The sequence below is a fragment of the Abramis brama genome (assembly GCF_963993115.1).
Source record: "Abramis brama genome assembly, chromosome: 8".
Lineage (NCBI taxonomy): Eukaryota > Metazoa > Chordata > Actinopteri > Cypriniformes > Leuciscidae > Abramis > Abramis brama.
The window spans coordinates 3,383,720-3,397,898 of NC_139970.1; the positions used below are offsets into that span (position 1 = coordinate 3,383,720).

Sequence of the window (14,179 nt, forward strand, 5' to 3'; positions counted from 1 at the left end):
TTCCAGCCAGTTAATAATACCTAGAATATCAAAATCTTCCTACCATTGTCCGGGAAGCAGACACACTCTGTCAGTTCAAAGCTAGATTAAAGACGCATCTCTTTGACCTAGCATTCACATAATACATTATAGACTTCTATAATTCAATGTTAGGCTGCATAGATTAGGTCAGCTGGAACCAGGAACACTTCCCATAAATCCTGATGTACTCGTTACATCATAAGAAGAATGGCATCTATGCTAATTTTAGTGTCTGTGTTTATCCCGAGGTTTTCCCGCAGCCTGCCGGATCCAGGCCGTATCCAGATCTGATGAAGAACCTTCGCCTGGACCTGATGTCAACGCAGTGCTGAAGTGCCAACTAGTCTCTCCCTATGGAGGATCCCTTTACCACTCTACAGATAAAGCGTTGTCGGGAAAACTCAATTCGAGTACCTACCCCGAATTGATAAAATAAAATAAAATAAAATTCTGTATCAAAAATTATAAGGAAACACCAATACTTTTTTTAGTCTTGGTTTGTAGGTAATTCCAAACCTGCGCACATATATTCAAACGCACATAACTATAGAACCAATTCTTAATGCGCATGTGAACGCCATCAGCGTTTCTCTCAGGTTCGCATTTAAAGTTTGTGTAGAGAGAATGGTGTCATCTTAGCGGCCCCTAATTTAATAACAAATGATCGTTGCGACGGAAGCGAATCAATCAAAACTAACTTTAGCTGGAAAATAACTTTAAAAACCGCTATAAAGCCAAAACAATCTTTTTGATCTTCCATCCCCTTCCTGCAAGCAATCCTTCACCTGCAGCCTTCTCCCTTCCTGTGAGGCACTCTCTATCAGCAGGTATGTTTAGTAGACTGTAAAATGGCTTACACCTCTCTAGCCATGGAAGCAAAAGTATTTTTTACTCTTTGTGGCTACATCTTGTAATGATGGTTATTAATTGAGAATTGGTTCTTGAAAGAAGAACCCAATGTTATTTGGGTATTTATGACTATTTATGGTTATGTTGTCTTGGTAATGTCAAGTTGTTATAACAAAGAAATCTCAAACAATGTCATCTTTGCATTAAAAATGACATAATTACACAAATAACAGTTGTCATTAACATGCATAAAACCGTCAAATGTTTATGAAGGTGTCATGTCAGTCTTATGCACACTTATGAGGTTTGCGCTCGTGCACGGCTGCCTATGACGGCTGCACGCGGAAACCTCATAACACCCACCCCTGTCGGTGATTGGTTGGAACACTATTTATTTTGGTTTTGAGTGGTGGTGAAACCAACTGTTTTTGTGTGCAGATCTCAGAGTCTAGGCTGCCTACAGAGACGCGTTTTTTTGACGGCATGCTTATGGGGCGGGCAGCTAGCAGATCGTTAGGAAAGATTAGATGAATGTGATCATTTATGTTTGGGCCTGAAATCGCTGATACAACCTTTAAATAAAATCGCGATATTGACCAGTGTCTGTCAATATTAAACCGCATAAATGCTATATAAATAGGAATCGCGCATAAATGTTATTTAAATAGGAATCATGCATGTTCTGCGTGTCTCTGTGAATGAATGGTTTCATTTACCACACACACACACTGAGGCACGCATGACGCTCGCGGTGTTTTCAGCCTATCGTATTAACATTAATGCACTTCATCAACACAGCCGCTCCGAGAGTCACTTCAGCATAGGGCTGGGCGATTTAAATCGTGAGATTGTCATGCGCATCTCGTCAGTAAAGCCGGTTCCTTGATTAGTAGTAAATCGCCATCACCTGCTTTCAGATGGAGCGGCATTTACTACAAAGAGCCGTATTTAACTGACAAGCTGAGCCATATCGCATTAAAATCGCGGATAAAATCGCCTGCGATTTTTAATGCGATATGGCTCAGCTTGTCAGTTAAATACGGCTCTTTGTAGTAAATGCCGCTCCATCTGAAAGCAGGTGATGGCGATTTACTACTAATCAAGGAACCGGCTTTACTGACGAGATGCGCATGACAATCTCACGATTTAAATCGCCCAGCCCTACTTCAGCAGCATTTTAGCTCCATTTGAGAAAAACTATCGTCATACCATAAAACACAGAGAGACTCAAAGGTCTACACGGCAACCCGTCAAAAAAAAAGTTTGGTTTAACCTTTGAAGAAAGTTTTGCTTAAAGTCCCTGTAAAGTCAAAATTAAGTATGTGTTCTGAGTTTGTCACACCACAGAAAAATGTGTTATTAGCCACCCAGCCAAATTTGAATGATAAAAAAATCCGGCAAGTACATAAAATAAGCTATCAAAATCTTGAAAAAATGAGCATTAGTCTTTGCTCATAAACGCTGGGGGCGTGTCCGCTGGCTGCGCTGAAACCACGCCCACTCGCGGGAAAGCTGCCGTCGCCACCGGTCGCCACACTCAACTGTCACCGCTACAGACGGAATGGATGCTCCTAGCAGCTTAATTTGTTTTACAAAGCCATACATGTTCGAGCCTGGACTACCTACTATAATTATAACATAAGCACACAAGGCAACTTACACTCATTGGTGGGCACGCACTGCCGACGATGGCACCAGTTGTCGGCGCGACGGGAGGATGAAGGCCGAGGCGGCAGATAGTCGGTTCGGCCCCATTCACCAGTAACAGCGGATTATCAGTGAATCCCAGTTGTCCGTCAAAAGTTTATAAAATTATCCCGTGTAAAATGATCACTACAGAGGCGGGTTTTGCCGGTGATCCTCAGCTCTCCATCAAGTCTCTTCACAAAATTAATCCACCTCTTGTTGATATGATAGTTTTTCGTAAATTTAAATAAGGACACCAATTTGTTTTGTACGTGATCGCATCCAGGTAATACGCATTTCCGTGACAAAGGCATAGCTAGCTAGCAAACTGTAGGCTGTAGTAACTAATAGTACTGACAGTAACTCGCAATTGAGTTGCAAACTGATGTGAATGGGCTCCAGTGCGTCATCAAGTAGGGGCGTTTCCAATAGCTCAGGGGCTCCAGTACGTCATCTGGCCTGTTTTAGCCCCGCCCAAAAAATCCGGAACACAGCAATGGTGAAAAACTGTTTAACGGTCTAACTCCACAATTCAGTACTTCACAGTTCACAGTCTTTGTAATATGATTTAGCAATAACATTTATAATGCGTTTAGAATTTTTTTTTAGAATTGCCTTTACAGGGACTTTAAATCATTACATTTTAAATAATTGGTTATAACAATTTAATTAAACCATTAAAATGGAATAAAAAAAAAAGAAACTTTTGGGAGATGCGAGAGCGAAGTAGTCCAGTGATAATTAACAGGCAGCCGTGGTGAACGCAATAACCGGAAGACGCAGTACACTGCTTCAGCAATTTTTCGCGGCTACTTCCAGGGTTCTATTGTGTTGCGATAATGCCCTATTAAATGCCCAAAATTATTAAATGCATTTAATAATGATTTTCAGTGTGAGGTAAATTATGCACACCTGAATATAAGGTGTTCCCCCTTCCAGCCCTCATTAACAATTATATATCACTTCTAAATTATATATAAAATGATTAGCAGTTATTAAGATTGATGTGGTTTGGGATTGGAAAAATGTGCTTGGAGAAAAAAGAGATCAGAATATCGACTTGCATAATAATTATGCGCACACACTATCTATCTATCTATCTATCTATCTATCTGTCTATCTGTCTATCTGTCTAATTGTCCAGTCCTCCTACAACCACTCTCATTGCAAAAAAAACGTGATTTATTCAGAAAGTCAGAAAGGAAAAAAAGAAGCAGGAACAGACATTGGCACTTGAACTAGCGCCTGACCTTGAACCTGTAATCATTACCTGCACCTTGTATGGGGCATTGAGCTAAATGCCCTTAGCCCTCACAACACAGCCTGACTCACTTTTCCTGACTGTAAACATTTAAAAATATTTTAAATGCATGCTAACATAAAATGTCATACTGATGTTTACTAAAAATGAAATAACATGGGCAAACATAATGGTTTCACTTTATTTTGATGGTCCCTTTAACACATTCGGTTGTCTATAAGTAACATTGCACCTACATGTCTACTAACACTCATTAGAGTATTACAGGGTTTTTCCTGCATAGAGAATTATGAGGCGGCCGCCTCCGTCAAATTGCGTGCCGCCTCCGTCTGTCGACAAAAACTCAAGACGGAATCACATGATTAGATACCTCTTTTCCACCGACACGGTTCCGCAGCGGGTTCACGGCCGGTGTCCATTCTCAAACCGTTCTGCGCATTTCGACTGCATCAGAATAAGCACGAGCCCGGCCCTGGCCCGAGACGCTCAGGCACTAGCCCGACCCGTGTCCGACCGGCTCAGGCTGCTCGCACCAGCGCTCGCAAACGAAATGAGCAATAGCCTATCTAAACAAATTAAATTAAATAAATTAAAAACAAACTTGCAGGTTATCTTACTTCAAAAATGCACCACAGAACATGGCCATTCTTTTTTCCAGTAGTTTCCAACAGTTAAACGAAAATAAAGTCCAATCAAACGAAAAGTTAAAACAGTCTCTTACAGAGCATCGTGGAGAAAAAGAATAGCATCCACAGTGTAAGGTTTTAACCCAATCCTCCTCTCTTCTATCACTCTTCCCGCTGCGTTTTAAGTTGGCCATCTGCGATTTTTCTCTTAATATTCTCCATTATTTGCACATGAGGTGAATCGTTGGTTCCGCTGACGGGAAACCTTCTGTGTGTGCGTGCGTGCGTGCGTGCGACTGTCATGTCAGTCATATGTCACTGTGTAATTATAAGATTATGAAAGTTATGAGGTTATGAAATGTCTTTCTATGTTTGTTTTTCTATCGGCGTCGTCAGCTTCTCATATTTTTTTTAATTAATGTCTAAAAATATAAAAAGAAGGATAACCCAAAAAAAGCCCGAGGCCCGGCCCGCATGTGAATTATGACGTGAAAATTGGCCCGAAGCCCGGCCCAGGGGCGTAAATAAGTCGGGGCCCGTCGGGCTCGGGCTGAAATGCAGGGCTTTAAGCACTTAAACGTGCTTGTCTCAAACGGTGCTCCGTAAAATTTCTGCGAAAGCACACGAGCCCCTGCCCCTCCCCCTTTTCAACATCACCTGTCAGTTATCACAACCACCACAGACGCACGCAAGTCAAGAAGCACCTTCTCTGCAGCATCGAAGTGCCTTCACTTGTCACAGCCAGGTACCGATAGTGTTTTTCTTAAGCTTCGGCTCTTAAACCACTTAGTTACTTAAAATATATCCATAGAGCCAGCCTGACTTAGGCAATAGCCCGAAATTCTTCTGCCGTTTTTATAAAATAAGCTATCACAAGTAGCAGTCACGTAATTTACTAGTAGGCCTACTGTTTTGTAATTTCATGGCTTACTAATTTCCATTGTGTAATTGTATTTTTTTTTTTTTTTTTGCGCTTTATTTACATTCAAGTGATTTACAGGGCTTGTCAGATGTTACCAGCTCAGTAACGTTAACATCTGACAGGACAGGTTCAAGTTCATTTTTCTGAGGTGAGGAAACTTTATTTCGAAATAAGTTACGAAAATAACATTAGAATAATGACACTGACATAGCCTGACCACATCTCATCTGACAGCAGATACTGAATCAGGTAAAGTTAAGTGTTTTTTCTCTGGGTAGTCGACTCCAAAAGAGTAGCCTCTGACAGAAAAGTTAACCGCTTTTTTACGCACATCTTTCAAAATAAAAGTCTCGCGTCAGCAAAACAGAATTTGTTGTTGTTTCTTTGACTGCACACTCCGAGACCCACTTTTGTGGAATTTTTAGGCACAATAGTCAATTTAGACTATTTTTGCTTTATTTCATCAATGAACATTTAAAAATGATAGTATAATTTCATCAGTAATCACATTACAGTTACTGATAGTAGAGGCAGTTTACAAAAAAATATAAATAAATAAATAGTGAATGTTAAAGAGCATTGTCTTTTTGTGAATTTGGGAACATTCAGGTAAATTGTTTAATTTCCATCCAAGTATGTTCAATTTCTTTAAAAAAAGGTTCCCTAAATTAATGCTACAACCCATTAGTTTAATGTTTTCAGCTTTGCAGATATGGCTTCTGGTAGAATCAGTGATTACTTTAAGCGAGTTCGCGAGGAGGATAACAATGAGTGCAGGTGAAAGTGCAGACACAATCTGAGAATTACAAGCAGTTACAAAGTAATAATTCATGTTACTGATGAAATGCAGTAAATTTATCAGGTCTGAAAGTAATGCACAACCACAAGTAGTGAAAATGACCAGCGAGGGAGAGGATCAGTGTCAGAGTGCACTACACAAGTAAGGGGAGGGTATTCAGTTATCAGGTCATAAGGAGTGCATTAACGCAAAATTGACGTTTGACATGACTTTTTACCATCTCAGATTTTCAAAAAAACACAGAGCCAATGGCTTTGACTCTCAGTGGCTTAACAATTTTACCTGGCTGAGACATAGTAAGGAGGGCATGACATGCTATCTATGTCAAAAGCATTGTGCCCCCACGATGCAGCTTGCTACAGGCTTTGTGAGACAGCCTTCTACAAACTGCAGGCTGGATACATTAAAACGACATGAGATTACAGCTATCCATAAAGCAGCAGAAGAAAAAGAAAAATGCATTAGAGAAGGTAACACTTTTACAAAAGCCTTTAATTACAAAAATTCATATATAAAAGTTGTTTTTAAAAATCTATATATTTTGTCTTTAGGGAAAACACTGCAGCGTGCCATAGCTGCACAAATGGACATGGACCACAGGGCTCTTGAAGGCTGCTTCAAAATAGTATATGAATGCCTCAAGCAAAAGTGGCCTCACCACACCAGTTATGAGCCCATTATTTCCTTGTGCAAGCGATTGGGCTGTGCTTATTTTGATGGTTTGAATGTAAATATTGCAGCCATTTACTTATGATTGTAAATTGAACATTTCCGCATAATCACACTACCAAGTAGATCAGCTTTATTACTTTTCTGTCCCTAGGTCAGTTCCAACACCAAATATATGAGCAGCCATATAATTGACGAAATGGTGGAAATCATCGGCCAGATTTTAGATGAACAGCTGGTGGCAGAGTTGTCCAAATCTCCAGTGTGGGGATTAATGGTTGATGAGACCACTGACATCTCTGTCACTAAACAATTGGGTCTTGTTGTGAGGTGAGATTACTTCATACAATTAAATAAAACTGATGTGTATATTCTAATTAAAATTACTTGGACTGAAAATATATTTTTCATATAGTTCTTTGGGACCGGACAAAGTGGGAAACACTGTAGTTAAAACCAAAGTTCTGCATTTGGTTGAAGTGTCTTCCGGGGATGCTGCAGCTTTGTATGACACTATAGTAAGAGTCATCAGAGATGACAAGGTGCTGCCAACCAACAAGCTAGCCTCTTTTGCCAGTGACGGAGCTGCAGTAATGATTGGCGAGTTGTCTCTTTTGCTTTTACCTTTAATTTAGGTATTTGATGAGATTGTTAAATTGATAATTTTTTATTCTTTTAGGGAAAAAAACTGGAGTCGGTAAGAGGCTACAGGACTCTTTCCCTGGCCTGATAACTGTGCACTGTGTGGCACATCGCCTGAATCTGGCTGTGTCAGACTGCATTAAGGGGCAGAGGGGACACCCATACCTCGTCAAATATGCTAGGACTGTTGGAACGATCTTCTGGTTCTACCAGGCCTCCAGCAACAGGATCAGCAGTCTTAAGGAAATGGAGAGGCTTTTTGAACTCCCACAAATCAAACTGCAGGTTAGCAGTATTCAGTATTAGATTATTCACAGATTTGCTTTTCTGTCATTTATTAAGCTCATCAATGAATTTTGTAGGGAGGAAACACTACCAGGTGGGAGTCAAATAAGGAAGCAACAGACGTGATGCGTCGGATTCTCCCTGCTCTCATTGCAGACCTCTCGCTCCAAGCCCGAAATGAGCCAACAGCGCAAGGATTGTATTCCTTCGTAAAGGATGCATTCTTTCCCCCTGCCCTTTGCCTAATGCAACTTGTCCATGAGAAGATCCACCGACAGTTTTTGGTTTTCCAAAAGAGAAACCTTTTTTTCTCCCAGGTGGGAGAGGAGGTATGCAATCAATACCAGTCTTTTCCGGGCTTTTTAGACAATTGCATGGTGTTCCTAGCTAAGCTGTCATGTTTGACCTTAGGTCACAGTGCTGAAGATATCCCTGACACAGCTGAAAGAGACCAGCACAGTCAAGGACCGCTGGCAGGCATGGCTCCAATCAGATGCTGCTCTGAAGCCTCTGCAGGATCAGATCCCTGCATATTTCAAAGATGATGTATGGGAGAGATTCAAAAACACTGTAAGTATTATAGTGTATGACATACTGTACGAATTAATGTATATGTGTACTCAAGAACTGTTTTATTGATATTTGTTAAAATCTTCTACAGGTGATGGAGCCATTTTTGACTGCACTGGTTGAGAACATTGAGAGCCGATTCCCAAACACCAGCAGTTTGTCTGCATTCAGTGTGTTCTCTCCCAGACAGATTTTGACAAACTCTGCAGACTATGGGGATGTTGAGATGAGGACAATGGCAGAGCAGTTCCCAAGACTGAGGGAGTCTGATCTTTTGTCAGAGTGGGACTCCTACAGACTGAGAGTGAGAAGTCCTGATCTGAAGGTACTATACTAATTGCTAACTGCACCACCAACACCAAAACAGTTTTAAAGAATAATTGTATTTTTTTCTCACTTTGCTCTACTTCAGACCAAATCCCTGGAGGAGGTGCTTCTGTGGCTTGTATCTCCAGAATCCTCTGAGCTGTATCCCACCCTGAGCCTTGCAGCTGCAATTGCCCTCACAGCCCGTCCAGACTGCGGACGTGGAGAGGCTATTTTCTGCACTCAAAATTGTAATATATAAACACTGATATAATCTGTGACTCCATGGTTTCAGAATGTCTATCTATTCACAGGAATGGAAATTTTCCCCCAAAATAAAACGCTCAACTGGTTTCCGTCAAAAGCTCAAGGGTTTATCTCTTGCGAGAGTTGATATTAGGGCAAAAATATTGTAATTTCCCTACTGTAGCATTAAATAATATACTTATGAAAAAGTCATTTTCATTTATTTTACAGTGCATTTGTTTTAAAATATATGGCTATTATTGTCATAGGAATAATAATATTCAATTATTATTATTATTTTCTATTTGTTTGGCTTCCTAAAACACCAGTGTGAAGGTAATGTAGACTAAAACACTAAATCATAACTAAAAAGAGGGTTTAGTTTCCTTTAAAGTTCAGGTACAAGTCAATGCACTTTTCTTTGTTTAATTTGCACACTGAACATGGGATGGGGCTCTTAATTTTGAACTCTCTCAAAATGCACCAGATTAATAAATGTATCTTAAGATGTAAAACAATTTGATAACGTTCACCAATCACAAAATGCTATGTATGACAAATCACAAATCCTGTCTCAATCTAAATGCTAAGTTTCTTAATGTTCTAATATATATATATTTTTTATCTTAAGGTTAAGACACCATTGCGCAACAGACTAAAGAAGAGGCACTTGGATGTGTGTTGCAAAGTTGCCATTGATGGACCAAATCAGGAGGCCTTGGACTACAAAGAATGCATGAAGAGGTTTTATAAAATGAAAAATCGGAGGCTGAAATGTTCTGCTTCTGGTTGTGCACTGTGTAGTTGTCGATAATGCAATGTTTGAAAAACCTGAAAGAGACACATTTTTCTGGTTGTGAAAATGTGTAAATGAAAGCAAATGATTGTTATTCAACTACAATGTTGTTAATATGGCCCCCTATGAACTGTAAATAAAATCGAATTATCTGATTATTAAAATACCTAAAAAAATAAATACATGCTTGTAAAAAGTGTGTGTGTGTGTGGGGGGGGTTCAGCCAGCTGAAGGCGCGGTACACTTTCATGTATACAGATGATCTGGATTTTTTACCACCTAATTTTGAGCCAGAAAAGCGTTCCATAGTGCGTTATATCCACAGGTACTGCAGATAATCCGCAGCCCAGTCAGGCCAAGTTATAAAAAATTAATTGCGAGTGGGTCGCTGAGATATAAATCATTAAAAGACTGAACTCTCATTTCACAGTAAAATGCAACGAACGAGCGTCATTCTTACTTTCGTTTTCAACAACACATTTCTCTTCAGGGAAAAGCAATCAAGAAAACATGCCTAGAGCACCTTCTAGTGGTCATTATACATAAAAAGGCACACTACATGAAAGGTAATTTTCTTAGTTAGCTGTGAAGTTTTGAAAAGATTTCTTAATTTTTGCATTATTTAAGTCAGGTTAGTAACCAGACTCAAAGTGCACCAGATTAATGCATTTATCTTTAAAATGTACAAAATTTTCTTCCGGGGGGGCATGCCCACGGACCCCCCTAGAGTTACCGAGCTATCGGATTTTGCCACCTCCGCCTCATTTTCAGCCAGGAAAAACCCTGTATTAGTACAGTATTAATAGACTGGTAGGGTTAAGGTTAGAATAAGTTGACATGTAGTTGTAAAGTTAGTCAGTAGTGTCTGTTGGAGGCGCATCACAATAAAGAGTTTGCAGATATAAAGCAGAGAGTCTACTGATACTCTAATGAGAGTTAGTTGACATGTAGTTGCAGAGTTACTTATAGTCAACAGAATGTTCAAAAGGGACCATCAAAATAAAGTGTTACCAACATAATGTATTTCGAATGGTGAGTCAGAGGTATCTCTCTAGCTTATTTGGCTTTGTGTAATGTTAATCTTACCTTTAATATCACTGAGGTAACCCTCAATCCAGTTGCTGTATCCTTTTAACAAAACAGCTTGTGGGATTCGGCATCCATCCACTGCCCATTTTTCCACATCCAAGACTGTAGATCGCAGCAGCAGCTCCAGGTTGGTAGTCCAAGGCATTGTTGTTTATCTTTACTTCCGGGTTTCTTCCCACCGGAGCCTCGCTTTCGATAGCTGCACTATCATGATGGCTTTTTCATCACGGGTTAATGATACATTTTTTTTCTGTAGTTTTATTATTAACCTTAGGTAAAACCTTCTTTTTTAACCGCAAATTTAACTGAATTTAAAGAAAATACCACCCTACACAAAGGAATAACACTATTCATTTCAGTAATAGGTCCTTTTATCAATCATTTAGACCCAAGATATGTATTCTTGCAAAATGATTTAAGAAGTCTATTAGAATAGTCACAAATATACATGTTCCAATTTATACCGATTCTGAATTTAAACATTTTCAATACTCCCAGAGGCTGCAAACTTGCAAAAAAAAATCTAACTTGGACCACCATGATCAAACACCCGGTCAGCAAGGTGACTGCAACCTGTGGTGTTCATTTCCCAAAGCATGCCAGGAAGGATAATGCCATTCAAGGATAATGCTCCTAGGATGGGCCTGCGGCATGTCGTGCAGCCAGTAGCCAACCACTTCACGAGAACCCTTCAAGAGGAACCCGTAAAGCATAACAAAATGGTCTGATGAGGAAGTAGACCTGGTTAGAGGCAGGCCTGCAAGAACCTTCAAAGCATTCAGAAGCAAGAGGCAGTGACTCCCTTCAGTAAAGCCCCTTTCACACAGCGCTTTGATCCCGGGAAATTGGCATAAAATTGCAAGAGTGCCTTCTGTGTGAAAGCAAACACGTCCCGGGATTGATGCCGGGATGGGGACCTAGTAACATTGTCGGGATCAGTCCCGGAACGCGCCCTGTGTGAACAAAAGATAGGACCAATGCCGTAAGGGGTGTCGTAGTGATGACGCACGTGCCATCGAGCAACTCTGTTGCTCTTAGAAGAAAGTTTGTGTTCGTCATCAACAAAGAAAGAACGCAAAAATGTCTGCAAACTGGAATGAAGCAGATCAGGGATCTCCTTACTATCCGCGCTGAAGCTGAGATCGTTCGCCAACTTTGTGGAACGGTACGCGATGCGTTAGTGTAGATGTTTTTCGAGGCACGCGTATGTTAAAACATGCCACATCCTGACGTCACGTGTCTTTACTGGATGTGTGTGAACGCACTCACAGATTCTGGAAAATCACTGGCAGTGTGAATGAACCAAAATCAAACGATGATGCAGTTGATGCATTTACAACACATGATGTAGTCAGCCGGATCCGGGCCGTATCCAGATCAGATGGAGGACCTGCGCCTAAACACGACCACACTGCATCCCTGAAGTGTCAGCAGAGATTGTGTCAACTAGACTCTCCCCTGTGAAGGCCTCATCGACACGACAGCCATCGGCACTGATCCTCAACAAACCCGTCTCCATACCGGCGTGACTCCGATCTAGGGCTGTCGCGGTGAAGGATTTTCCCTTGCGGTAATTTTGAGTGGCTCAATAGCGCGATATGCGGTTTTACCGCATTTATTAATTTATTTTGAATTATTTATATTTATTTGTTGCTATATAAATAAGTGTCACGATGTGGTCAGCATGCACAAAAACGAGTAAATTTTCAGTAACCAATAAACCGAAACAAAACAGCGTCTCTGCGCATTGAAATCCTGTCACTCAGCGCGCAGTTGTTACGGCAACGGACTGTCTTTGAGTGAGTCATAAAACCATTCATTCAACAACACGTTCAAAAACGCTGATTGGTTCAAGATAGTAATGAAACGAGGTTAATTATTTTTAACTTTGAGCTCCACTTTTCAAGGCTCAGCTGACCAGCAATGCGTCGCATGGGTAACGCTGAAGCTTCACTTAATAGAGACAAATGGCATTGATTCAATGCGCGACTCACTGAGTTTTGTTTCCCACGACCGCGAGTTCCTCGCGCTGTGGATGCTGACCAGCGCTGTCGCTGATGCCATTCATGGTAAATACCCTTTATTTTAAACGTTAAAAGGATGACAGGACAAATATTTAACTTTCCTTGGCCACGGCAACCTTTTCACGAATATGACTTGACCTCAAAGACAGACGCAGGTAATCGCACACGCTCAATCGATCTCTCTCATTCACTGTCTGTTTAGGCTTAAAAGCAAATCCACGAAGCCTCTGTACAAATCACCATGATAAAACCATGATCACCACGTCTTATTATCATTATTAACTTATTTAACATTCAATACACATGCACGAAGTTCAAAACAAGGAGGGAATAGCCTTATGAAAAAGAAAACATGCGAATATCGCGGTTGCTGCGGTTGCTTGAATTCCTCTGCGGTTGGCTTGTCAGTAGCGCGGTACTGCGATATTGCGGTTATCGCGACTGCCCTACTCCGATCTTCAACCAGATGGAACTGGATATTATTCTGATTGTTCCAATCCAATCTGACCTCTGACCTGTAATGCTGCCTGCATCATAATCATACACTTTTCCTTCATTGGCCAGAGGAGAACTGAGCGACTGAGCCTGGTTTCATTTATTTTATTGATTTTTTTTAAGGACAGTGCACATTAATCAACATTTCTGTAAACGTGCCAGTGTTAGCCAGCAGGCTAATTTTCAACTGTAGTCCAACTGTAGTTTCTCCCAAGTTTTTTTCTCCATTCTGTCACTGATTGGAGTTTTGGTTGCTTAGATGGGGACATTTAATATTCAAAAATAATATTAATCTGCCTGCATTGTGTGATGGATTTTAATTAATAAACTTCAATTAATCAACTAACATTTGTTTTTTCTTGCAGGAATGACATTCATATGCTTTTAAATGTTTCCAAACTCTTTGGGGAAAACTTGTGACTTTGAGTGTGTGTGTGTAAATAACAATTAGGGGAAGTGAAACTAGACAGATGACTAGTGCTCAAACCTTGTGATAAGTAATCACAAAATCAGAGTTTGCTTGTGCCAGTGACAGAGGGAAAAGTTTGGGGCTTTTGAACCAATTGAACCAATCATATTGAAGGTGACATGTTAGTCTTATTTGTTTTCTCGATTCTATAAAAACTGTTGTATCCGTGTTTTACGGTGGGATACTCAATGGAATTTGTCTGAGTTGTTCTCCTGGCCGTGATTAAAGCATTTAAAGGACATTTGCTTGAGTCTGTTTGTCGATTATCCCTGCGCAGGAAGCTAGTTTAGGAAGGAAGCTAGTTTAGGGAAGCAAGTTAGTTAGAAACTCGGCCAGTTGTCGACTGAAGACGCAAGAGCTAGAGCATAAAGGTATTGGGTGTCGATTTGAAGACGCCTCAGGTAATAAGATCAATTGGGTGTCG

General features: G+C 40.5%; 2 protein-coding genes across 2 annotated transcripts in view; one reads left to right on the plus strand and one right to left on the minus strand.

Moving 5' to 3' along the window:
* The window catches only part of LOC311088076 (radial spoke head 10 homolog B-like), a 304,215-nt gene that overhangs the window by 188,961 nt on the left and 101,075 nt on the right, over nt 1-14,179 (minus strand). The gene's annotated exons all lie outside the window — the stretch shown is intronic.
* LOC311088870 (uncharacterized protein C17orf113-like) lies at nt 7,033-9,847 on the plus strand (the record flags this gene model as incomplete). Its single annotated transcript, XM_084123245.1, has 8 exons — nt 7,033-7,163; nt 7,249-7,433; nt 7,513-7,760; nt 7,838-8,089; nt 8,172-8,330; nt 8,422-8,655; nt 8,743-8,887; nt 9,514-9,847. The coding sequence occupies 8 exons, from the start codon at nt 7,033-7,035 to the stop codon at nt 9,516-9,518; spliced, it is 1,359 nt and encodes a 452-aa protein (XP_083979371.1). The 3' UTR covers nt 9,519-9,847.